The 12,441-nt window shown below is 39.7% G+C and overlaps 1 protein-coding gene across 1 annotated transcript in view; it reads right to left on the bottom strand.

Moving 5' to 3' along the window:
• Positions 1-306: 306 nt before the first annotated feature.
• Positions 307-12,441, bottom strand: part of HSD17B12 (hydroxysteroid 17-beta dehydrogenase 12) — a 175,053-nt gene continuing 162,918 nt past the window's right edge. Inside the window, exons 10-11 of the mRNA XM_001158375.7 lie at positions 2,058-2,207; positions 307-1,778 (exon numbers count right to left, since the gene is read on the bottom strand). Coding sequence (XP_001158375.3) covers positions 1,674-1,778; positions 2,058-2,207 — 255 coding nt within the window. The 3' untranslated portion in view covers positions 307-1,673. The remainder of the gene's footprint in view (positions 1,779-2,057; positions 2,208-12,441) is intronic.

Below are 12,441 nucleotides of genomic sequence, written 5' to 3'. Positions count from 1 at the left end.
CTCCCGGGCTCAAGCAATCCTCCTGTCTCAGCCTCCCAAAGCATTGAGTTTACAGGTGTAAGCCACTGTGCTTAGCCTACAACTATTTTCTAACTGGGATAAAAGAAAAAGAGAGTATTTTGTATACTTGCAAGAGAATCCCTCCTCTATCTACCACCACTACACTAAAACCAACTCACCAACCAACCAACCAACCAATCAACCAACTAACCAACCAATGTGTGAAAGCAGATAAAATACTGTCCAGGTCATTGTGGTGTCACCATTTCTACAATGAAATGAGAGGAAAAAAGGGCAAACAATGTGTTTTTCATAAAGCTATATATTTATTCAACTTAAATGACAACCTTTATTCTGAGATTACATTCTTCCTAATTTTAGGGGCTAAAATATATTTTCTTTTACATAATGATGCTGATAGCAGATGGCTATTTGTTTTTGTTTGTTTATTTTTGTTTTATGTCCTTAGCTGGCAAAATTAAAAGCCAGAAGCTAAGGTCCCATTTTTTTTTCTTTTAATACAAATCTACTGGTGCTTAAAACTCAGAGCTTAGGAAACACAGCCTAGGTAAAGACCAATCTTCTTGCTGCATATTTCACAGTATTGAATTCTTTCTTGGTGAGTTCTCCATACAAGTTATGAAGCAGGATAAAAGTCAGTCTTATATTAAGTCATTGTAAATACGGCCTTAATTTCAATCACCAAAGAAATGTATTTTTGTTGTATACCATGGTTGCAGCATGTTTTATTAAAACTAATTATATCAATAGCTACCTGTAGAGTATCAACTTAAAAATTATAATGCCATTTCTATGAAGTCATTACTTTTATAGGACTAGCCTGTGTCATATGTGTGATCAATATTGGTTTAATGCAGAAACAAAGGCAGCTGGGTGTCCAAGCAAGCCACTTTTCTGGGTCAGGGTTTCAGTGGTACCATAGATGGCTACCAGTCTCAATGTACACTTTGGCCCATTTATCTTTATAAATCATACCATATAGCTTCGATATTTACATACATTTAAACTGAGAAGAAATATGCATTATAAGAAAGCATAGTTTAGTGGGCTTCATGTGTCAGAAATAATTCCATATTTCACAATTATTTTCATGTCATTAGCTACCCTTGATAAAGAACAATTCCATATAAATGTACAAACTGGAAGATAATTTTATAAAACCGTAAAGAGATCTTTGTAAATTGCAGTGTGTCTGCTTATAAACAAATCAAATCGATCTCCATTTCTTCAAGTGTCAAAAACAAAAGAGTAGCTGGACATTGGTTTTTATAATCAGTTTCAGAGAAAATACAGGAATAATGATCAATGGCATTTTGAAGCAGATAAAACTGCCAAGTTTTATGCTTAAGTCTATCATTCTGTGATTTGCTATAATAGTATTCCTTTCTATTAGCTGTTCCCGACAATATTAGTTCTATATTCATTTGATATGAGCATTTATATTAAACTTCAAAATTACCTCGGATAGTATCCAGAATATATGTCAGAAACCCCTAAAAGCAACTTCTATTTTCCTCTTAATTAAGATAATATTTAGTCATGTTAATAACTATTGAAATCACAAGGTCAGATTTTCAAAACCAGTAGGGTGCTTTGCAGTGAACGTGCATATGCTGGAGCATCTGGCCAAGTTACAATGCAGTTATCAATGCTTAGTTCTTCTTGGTTTTCTTCAGATAGTGAGCCCGTGTAGACTTGTTCATATTCATGACTATTTTCAAATAAATCCAAGAAGGCAGGTTTGAGATTATCGAGCCCTAGGGAAACAGAATGAGAGAGATATGTAATTATAGCCTACAATTTGGGTTAAATTGAAGCATATGATTTAATGTTTTATTATAGTGTTGTTTTTATTTATAGGTAGATTTTAAAGTTCTTGGGTATACGACCATTATAATTATAACAAGATATAGATGTCTTGTTACTATGGCCGGACAATGTATATGTGCTAATCTATTACATACTATCCTGTAACTCAATGGGAAAGAAACCCCAAGCCAGAAAGTACTGATTTGCGATTCAAAAAATCTACCTACCATAAGAGCATGGATCAGGTATCCATTGGTTCGGGATTGCAGGCCGACTGTTTTAATTGCAGACTTCACAAACGTCTCCGGAGAGGGCTTATCCAAAGTTGGCTTCCGGATTTTAGCCAGTTTTGTAGCTACGAAGTATGGCAGAACACTCTAGAAAGGTAACACCCACCCCAGAAAACATGCCATTGATTAGTAAGGCCACAAACTCAGAATGTACAGTGGTGCTTGACTGCTCTTAGTGGTAGAAACATCTGTATCTTTACAGAGAGAGAAGAAAAGAGAAGTGGCTATCTAAAGCCAACTTGATAGAACACATGATACCATAAAACAAATTGTAACAAATCAATCTCTCAATAAAACAGAGTTTGAGACCAGAGAAAGTATTAAAAATAAGCAGAAATCTACCTTTTTGAACCTTTAAAAAGGAAAGCATTAAATAATCCAGAGAGCACAGATTCAGGATAGGATACTTTTCACACTTAGTAAACTCAACATTGAGACAGAACCACCAAGTAGGAGATCTTTGATACTTTATTCTTCTAATGGGATAATGCCAACTTTCTCCATAATTTATGGCTAATTAAGCTTGTTCTATCAGCTTTGATCCTTCTAAAATAGACATCTTATTTCTCAGACTTGCGTTACTACTTTTCTTCCCTAGTTTCTCACCATTCTACTTCTGAGTTTTATAAACAATTTTATTGATAAGATAGAACCACCTCCCTTTTTTTCTTTTTTAGAGGGAACACAGTCTAACAATATGGAAACTGTTTGGGTAACTAAAAGACACCTGACTGGATGGGTGTAGGGTGACAAATCTGGACATGACCTTTAGAGCTTCAATAATGTTAGGTTCTTTATTGCTTAAGCTTGCTGCATTTTGGATGTGATTCAACACAGAGTATAAGGAAACCCTATTGTAACAAGTCCTGAGTCATGATACAAGAGGTCCTTCTGTAGTTTGAAATAAACTGGGCATGGTAGTTCAACAAAGAGTGAATGTATTGTTTATCTCACATGTGTGAAGTATCACTGCAATGATACTTCTTTTTTTCTTTTTCTTCTTTTTTTTTTGAGGCAGGGTTTTGCTTGTTGCTTAGGCTGGAGTGCGGTGGCACGATCATAGCTCACTGCAGCCTTGAGCTCTTGGGCTCAAGTGATCCTTCTGTCTCAGCCTTCTGAGTAGTTGGAACCACAGGCGTGCATCACCATGCCCAGCTAATTTAAAATTTTTTTTGTAGAGACAAGGTTTCAACATGCTGCCCAGGCTGGTCTCAAACTTCTGGGCTCATGTGATCCCCCCACTTCAGTCTCCCCAAGTGTCAGGATGACAGGTGTGAGCTACCACGCTTGGCCCAATGACACTTCCATTAAAGAAAAGGAATGGTTCTAACACATGGTGGTCAAAATCTTAAAATTTCAATCAAATTGAGATCTGTTCCATTCTATGGATTTCCTTCCTGCTGAGACCTAGAAGGAGTGGTCCCATGTCTCTGGGTTTTTTTTTTTTTTTTTTTGAGACAGAGTCTCAGCGAGAGTCCCCAAGCTGGAGTGCAGTGGCGCGATCTCTGCTCACCACAAGTTCCGCCTCCTGGGTTCACACCATTCTCCTGCCTCAGCCTCCCCAGTAGCTGGGACTACAGGCGCCCGCCACCACGCCTGGCTAATTTTTTGTATTTTTAGTAGAGACGGGGTTTCACCATGTTAGCCAGGATGGTCTCATCTCCTGACCTTGTGATGCACCCACCTCGGCCTCCAAAGTGCTGGGATTACAGGCGTGAGCCACTGCGCCCGGCCGTCTCTGGGTTTTTATGTACGTGTGTGCTTTGCATTTTTCCCACTCCAAAGTCTAAGTCAAGAAATGCAACCCACTCTCCTTGACAGGTTAGATGAAACCTCAGCCTCTTCATTAGAACCAAGAACCCCAGATGGAGTGCTGTCACTCTCTATCTTCCTCTTTCCTTGTTGCTGCAGCCACAAACTCATACTAAGTATGAAGTACTTCAATATTTGAGCCAACTTTGATTAGGTAACTTTTGATTTCTGAGAATTTGTTTACTGGGATTATCACTATATATTTATTCCTCACTTAGAAAAAAAATTTTTTTGTCACATCTTTTAAGGACCATTTTGCCACAAGGATATAGTCTATGAGAGCACACACTAGGGTGAGATCTCCGACTCAGACTGAGTAGGAAATGCAGAGTTCAGTGAGGCTCTCACAATGGGTCAGTAAAGAAAAGGTTATTTCCCAGAGCAAAGTTGAGCAGTAAGGAAAGAAAGAGTATATGTAAATACTCTGATCTCACATAATGAAGGAACATAAGCAAACCAGTTCTCATTTCTATGCATTAGGTTTAAAGGTCACAAAATAGTGAAGATTAAAAAAAAAAACCCAAATATAGATCACAAGCCTGGTAAAGGTATTGTAAGATTTTGAGCTTCTAGAGGTAGAGATGGTCTAATCATTATACCTCTCAACTGCATTATTATTTTTTGTTCCTTTCGTCCATCCTTTTTGCCATCTTCTTCCCTCCCTTCGTATGTAACATGGTATAAATTGGACTGCTTTGATCTTGTAGGAGAATTAAGTTGCACTGCCTGACTGAACCACTTGGTGGTGCCACAAGTTAACTCTTCATGCAGCTAAACCATAGAGCTAGTCTAGAGAACCCCCAGATCAAGGGGTGGGGACAAGAGACGCATACTCAGGAATTCCAAGTTGGGTTATGTTTTTCCAGCTAAGAAATGTAAATTCTTTTCTAGAAAGTATATTTATTTCCACGATGGTTTAAAATCAAGGCAGTTAACATGGCCTAGTGGAGGGTTCAAAGACGAAACAGCGTTTGAGCTAAGTCTTAAATGAAGTGCAAGAATTTCCCTAATTGTAAACAAATAAGGGAACAGCAGGAGCCAAGAAAAGGAGCCACAGAAGAGCATGATGTTTTTCAGGGAACTGCATAGCTCAGGATGGTTCAAATGTTGGAAATGTGTGAAGAGTGGCAGGAGGGAGGCAAAACGGTACAGAAAACTGAATCCAATCACTGGGCGGTATCCATTTCTAGAACACAAGCTCCATGAAGGCTTGGTCATATTCATATATTTTAATGTTTTAGAACAGTACTTGGTACATAGCAGGGGTACAATTAATATCTATTGAATGAATTGGTGAAAGACACTTCATTATGGACAGCACCGAAGAAGAGTACTGGGGTCTCTTTCCACTGCTATGATCCAGAAAATTAATTACACCAAGAAGTTGATAATATGAACGTTTAAGCCAAAATTTTAGAAATTCTGAAGCATACATAAGAGCACCTATCTAAATAGGCATACTTATAGCTACTTGCCAATGATTTAAAAATAAATATTCCAAGTTATATGAAAGTAAAGAAATATCTTAGATATCAAAAAGCCATCTAGGTACACCCTTCAACTGTTAAATAAAAACCCAACAAGGGATAATTAGTTGATTTCTCCTGCTTACTCAGGAAAACATTATGGGAAACAGGTCAAGAAGATACTCATACTTTTATAGGAAATTGTGGGCAGAACAGATTTTTCAAGTTGCTCAAGCTCAACAAGTTCCCATTACAAATATTGCCAGCTCAGAAACAACCTGACCTTGAGAGCTGCAGATGTGGGCAAGTATCCTGGTCTTCAAATTTAGAATTCCCACATGGCAAATAATTAATTAGGCCATAAAGCAAAGCTGTTGGTGCTTCCTTGCTCAGCCTATTTTAAAACAATAAAAATAAAAAAAATAAAATCACTGGAGACAACTTGGTATCTTGAGATGGAGCCTCGCTCTGTCACCCAGCCTGGAGTGCAGTGGCGCCATCTCGGCTCACTGCAACCTCCACCTCCCTGGTTCAAGCAATTCCCCTGCCTCAGCCTCCTGAGTAGCTGCGATTACAGGCGCCTGCCACCACGCCCGGCTAATTTTGTATTTTTAGTAGAGACGGAGTTTCTTCATGTTGGCCAGGCTGGTCTCGAACTCCCGACCTCAGGTGATCCGCCTGCCTCAGCCTCCCAAGTGCTGGGATTACAGGCATGAACCACCGCACCAGGCCCGACAACTTGGTATCTTTTTTCTCACCCACTGGAGCAGCTTGCTTAGATAACTGGACTTCACAGTACAATTCAGGGGGCTTGATTCAGAAGAGGAAGGCTTATGGCCATGGAGTAGTGGAAAGAAAGATGCCTGAAACTGCATGGCAGATATTCAAGAATCAGGGATTGAACCTTGGAACTTAACATGGTAGGGCATCTTTCAGGTGTCATCATCTGTGTACTAAACATGCTTTTCAACTGAAAAATGACCAGAACATCAGATGACAAAGACCTGGGAAAATGAAGACCCAGAATACACTAGGGTCTAGTGTATTTGCACAGTATGAGATTTCAGACATGGTGTCACATCTGCCTTTACCGAGCATTAAATTCAACCGTGTAGCCAGCACACACTCTTAAGGCAGAAGCTGGGGCTCCTATGAAGAATATTAGGAAAACTCCATTTCCTGAAATCTGTGTATTCATCTACGATTTCAGGATCTGGTATACAAAAACTTAAATAATTATACACCTATATTATAGTTTTGGAGTGTGTATTACTTTACTTGCAGACCACGAAATTAGCTTTTCCATATAAAGGCCCTTGATTATCTACTTGGCAGAAACCCTTAGACTTTCTAGAAATTTTAGGAAAAAGGAGTTGTTCTGCTGGTGCAGAGATCCCTGGTTATATAGCAATGAAAAAAGGCCCTGTAATAACAATACATATAAATCTTAGCATCTAAATCCAAAATGAAGGAGTTCAAAATATTGTGCTCTACACAAAGATCCTTGATAAATGTTGGCTGATAATCTTGTAAATAACCTACCTCCAAAGATGTGGAATTTGTATGTTAACATTCAAGGAACAAAAAGAAAAACAGTGTAATCTCACAAAAGGCATTCACTTAACACTAAACTATTTCCTGAGCACCTACTAGAACAATGTTTTAGGCATGGGAACTTAATGAATAAAATTCATTGTGAATAAAAACAGAGTCCCTAATCTTACAGAGCTTACATTTCAGTAGAAGGATATAGACCACAAACAAATAATAATTAAAACAAAGGTGTACAGTATTGGCAGGCAATGATAAAAAAGCAAGATGAAAAAAATACCTGGGTAAAAGAGCTGATAGAGGCTGAGCCTGCAGGTGAGTTCTCAAGAAAGGCCCCTTTGATGTGGTGACTTATAACCAAAGATCTGAACAAACAGATGGGGTTGGCCAAAAGAATATCTGGGTGAAGAGCCTTTGAGACTGAAGGAACAAGTGCAAAGGCCCTGAGGTGAAGGCATCCTCAAAGTGTTTCCAGAATTGGAAGGAGGCCACAGAAGTAGGAGGGTGGGGAGGGGACATGATAACGTGGAAGTTTGAAATCAGAACACTGAGGGTCATAAAAACTCATGGTTTCATTGTGAAAGAGATGAGAAGCCAAGGAAGAATTTTTAGCATAGCAGTGAAGTAACTGGATTTTTTTGTTTTGTTTTGTTTTGTTTGAGATAGTCTCGCTCTGTCACCCAGGCTGGAGTGCAGTGGTGCGATCTCAGCTCACTGCAACCTCCACCTCCCGGGCTCAAGCCATCCTCCCACCTCAGCCTCCCAAGTATCAAGGACCACAGGTGCACACCACCATGCCTGGCTAATTTTTTAATTTTTTTGTAGAGACAGGGTTTCACCATGTTGCCCAGACGGGTCTTGAACTCAATGAGCCCAAGCAATCCATACATCTCAGCCTCCCAAAGTGTTGGGATTACATGTGTGAGTCACTGTGCCCAGCTGGATTTTATTTTAAAGAGATCATTCTGGCTGCTATGAGTAGGCTATAGGGGCTGTTAAACCACGATGGGTATAGGAAGGCCAGATAGTAAGATACTGCAAAATGTCCAGGACAAGCTACGATGGTGGCTCAGATAGAGTGGTAGTAGTGGAGGTCATGAGAAGTAGTCAAATAGTGGGTATGCTGCAAGGATTTCCTAAAGGATTAAGTTTGGGATGTGAAAATAGAGGTGGTAAGGTAACAGGAAAAGAAAATCAGCATTGGTTATAATCAGACCAACTTGGATTCAAATTCCAGCTTGACCACTTACTAGTTGTGTGATCTTGAGCCTCAATGACTGAGCCTTAGTTTCTTCCTCTGTAATTAGAGGCTATAGAATCTTCCTTATTATACTATCATGAGAATTAAATAAAATATTATCAGTTAAAGAGTGTGGGATTTGAAACTTTAGTATGTATTAGCAATTATTTTCTAAGTTTTCCAAAATCTATATTTTTAGAATGAATTTGGAAAGAAGAGCTTGGCTGACTTTTTATATCCAATAAGACGCATAAGAATGCCATTTTCCATGGAGAATATCTGACTGTTGAGGTAACCAACTGAATATCTTAGTTCTCCTGGACACACATGTAATGGTTTGGAGGGACCTCTTAAGCTTGTAGGTCTTGTGGTACAACACTGTTGTAAATGGCCAAGAAAAAAGGACATCACTGAAAAAATCGAGATTCAGCTGGTTGGAAGGGATCTGAGTCCAATGAGCCCAAAAGGACTAATTTTACTATTCTTAAGCCATTTTTCAAAATTGGTATAGTTGGCCATACATGAACATTTCCAGTGAGAATCTTTATATTGCTTTATAACTCTCCCTATTTAGACTCCGTATGCACAAAAGACACACTCTATTAACTCCTTTCATAGTCACCGGCAATTAACAGGAAGAAAGGATGGAGACTTATATTTGTAATCCCGGTAGCCGTTTCTCAATATTTAGCTTTCTAGTTCTTTGAAGCCCAATAGAACTATATGAATACCCTAAGCAATAAAATACTGTAACAAAAATACAAAGAAGGAATATCTTCTTTCATTAAAAAATTCTTAAATTGTGTTTTCTCTCATCTCAATTTGTCCTATTTGTTTTCTAAATTTCATGGATTAACCCAAATCAAGTCTATTCTGATTAAAAACTACACTTTTACCTGAACTAACAAAACCACCAACTCTCATCACCAAGACAAAGGCACTGGAAAGTAGTAACAAGCGAATGGAGCCTAGAGGATTTCTCTTTTTTTTTTTTTTTTGTGAGGCAGAGTCTTGCTCTGCCACCCATCACCGAGGCTGGAGTGCAGTGACACCATCACAGCTCACTGCACCTTCAACCTCCTGGGCTCAAGTGATTCTCCTGTCTCAGCTTCCTGAGTGGCTGGGACCACAGGCATGCACCACCACGCCCAGCTAATGTATTTCTATTTTTTGTAGAGACAGTGTCTCACTATGTTACCCAGGCTGGTGTTAAACTCCTGGGCTCAAGTGACCCTCCTGCCTTGGCCTCCCAAAATGCTGGGATTACAGGCGTGAGCCACCGTGCATGGCACCCAGAGGATTTCTTCAGGACAATAAGTTCAAATGTAAATGGAGTATTCTTTTGTAATCTCCTGCTAAGAATGAAAAAGTCCACTTCATTTTCAGGGCAGCTGAAAGTTCTCTGGGTTTAGATGGCCTCTATCTGCATCCCCACCTTTCTTCTAGTAACGAAAACCTCAGGGGATGGTGTCCCTTGGCAGATGATCTCCTTGTTAAGAGCATTTCCAGAGACCCGGCCTCCCAGGTCAAAGGAAGGAAACTGCGTGACGGAGAGCAACACCTCTTCGAGAAACAGGATGGCACTGCAGACGGAGTTACTCACACCAAGATCGGTACATTCTCTACACTTCCCCATGTTCTTGAACATATCACTCTTTTTTAGTTTCTTCTCGAGAACGTATCACTCTATACAATTGTCTTATTCGTGGATTTGTTTAATGTCTGTCTCCCTCCCAATAAATGTAAATTCAACCACAGCAGAGGCTCTGTGTGCCTTTTGCCAGATTATTAGGTGCTTTCTAAATATTTCTTGACTGAAGACATGTGGAACATGATATATACCTCCAGTTTTGGACTTACTGTGGGTGTAATGTGTTTAAATATTTGTCTTTTCTGTGTGTGTGCCTTCAGCACAGGGACTGGGTCTTATTTACCTTTGTTTCCTAGATGTCTAGCCAAGGGTCTAATAAATAGCAGGCAGGAGCTGTTTGATAAACTAAATTGACTTTAAGCAAGTTTCAGGACTCCTCTTTATTTTTATTTTTTTGAGACAAAGTCTTGTTCTGTTGCCCAGGCTAGTATGCAGGGGTGTGATCTCAGCTCACAGCAACCTCTGCCTCCCAGGTTAAAACCATTTTCATGCCTCAGCCCCCTACAGTAGCTGGGTTTATAGGCATGCACCACCACACCTGGCTAATTTTTGTATTTTTAGGAGAGATGGGATTTCGCCATGTTGGCCAGGCTGGCCTTGAACTCCTGACCTCAAGTGATCTGCCTGCCTCAGCCTCCCAAAGTGCTGGGATTACAGGTGTGAGCCACCGTGCCCAGCACAGGGCTCCTGTTGATCCTGTTTCCTATTTGTAAAATGGGACTAGGTTAATATCTATGTAAAATGAGTTGACAAATGAGGTGAAAACTTGGGCATATTGTAGATATCCAATGAATATAAGTCTCTTTCCTCTCTTCTTCACCCTTATATATCATTTCCCAGCTTGGAGTGTTTTTATCTCACATCACTTATCCCACTTGCCAGAAGGGGAGATTAAGGCATAAAGTAATGAAGCAACTTTCTGTAGGTCAGATGATCACCGGATGTTGAAGGCAGAACTCAAACCTTGGTCTGCTGACTCCACGCTCAGTGTCCTTTCCTCTCTGCCTTAAGGCACACCGATGACCAATGCAGTTTTCATAAAACCACAGCCTGGACTGAGGACACTGTGACCATGCTTTAGCTGTGACTTTTCATTTTGAAATGACGAAATATCCAGGCAGGGCTTCAGGAATTCTTTAGCATCAAAAATCTCTTTATGAGGCAGGTTTGTGAAGAAACATCACTGATGCTACATCTAGGGGAAATTTTGATAAGGGCCAAAATATTTGCACAGTTTTAGGGTCTCCCCACAGTTGCTTGTTAGTGCAAGGGAAATAATAGTAATTATATGGCAGAGAAGTTGGGTAACACCTAGAGTGGGGGATCAGAAACATCGCCACCAATGAAGAGCAGATGGATCTTCTGTGTCTCCCCACGTGAGGCCCTGACGACACAACATCACATACATATGTGATATTTTGGCCCGGAAAGCATAATCCGAATCTCACTTTTGGGTTTCTCTAAGGAAGCATCAAAGAAACCCCAAATGAGGAATGTATAATTAAAAAGGAGGAATACTGTACTCTTAAAAAATGTCACTGTCATGAAACACAAAGGTTTTAGATATATCCCAGGTTAAAGGAAATAAAAGAGACAGGACAACTAAATATGACACCTGATCCTAGATTGCATTCTTTAGTGGAGGAAGAGGAGAGGATAAAGAATATTGTAAGATCTAAAATTGGACACAAATAATACATTAGATAAAATTATTGTATCACTGTTAAATCTGAGTTGATACGGGTATTGTGGTTACATATGAGAATATCCTTATTCTGGTTGGGTGTGGTGGCTCACGCCTGTAATCTCAGCACTTTGGGAAGCCAACGCGGGAGAATTACTTGAGCTCAGGAGTTTGAGACCAGCCTAGGTGACAAAGTGAGACCCTGTCTCAACAAAAAATGCTAGGCTTGGTGGCATGTGCCTGCGGTCCTAGCCACACAGGAGGCTGAGGTGGGAGGATCACTTGAGCCTGGGAGGTCAAGGCTCTAGTGAGCCATGATAGCTCCACTACACTCCAGCCTGGGTGACAGAGTGAGAACCTGTCTTCAAACAACAAACAAACAAACAAACAAACAACCCCTTATTTTTCAGAAGTACACACTCAAGAATTTAGAATTGAAGGACCATAATGTTTGCACTTACTCTCCAATGATAAGACAAATGCAGTAAAATGTTAACAGTAAGAAATCTAAGCAAAGGGTATCAGAGTATTGTCTGCACTATTTTTATTCTTGTAACTTTTCTGTAGACTTGAAATTATTTCCAAATAATTTTTTTAAAAACCAGAAGGCTTATGAAAATTTTGCAGAATAAGAGTTCAAGAGGTATAGTTTTAGGATTTAGTCTTAGTCTTAGCTACTTCCTGCTTGCTCAGTACTAACTGCTAGTCAGTACAGGGTAGACAGAAGGAGCCCAGGGCTAGGGCCCACGACCTAGCCAGTCAAATGACTTATAATAATTTTGCCTTTTGAAAGACACAAGTGTCTTTTTTTTTTTTTGACTGGACTTTAATTATAAGGTAATGAGAACAAACAGTCCTCATCAACAGACTACACTTATGATAAGGTTTCCTTGAGAATGTGCTTCTCATCCTCTGTT

This window comes from Pan troglodytes, chromosome 9 (genome assembly GCF_028858775.2).
Source record: "Pan troglodytes isolate AG18354 chromosome 9, NHGRI_mPanTro3-v2.0_pri, whole genome shotgun sequence".
NCBI classification, from domain to species: domain Eukaryota; kingdom Metazoa; phylum Chordata; class Mammalia; order Primates; family Hominidae; genus Pan; species Pan troglodytes.
This window is presented reverse-complemented; position numbering and strand designations above follow the sequence as displayed.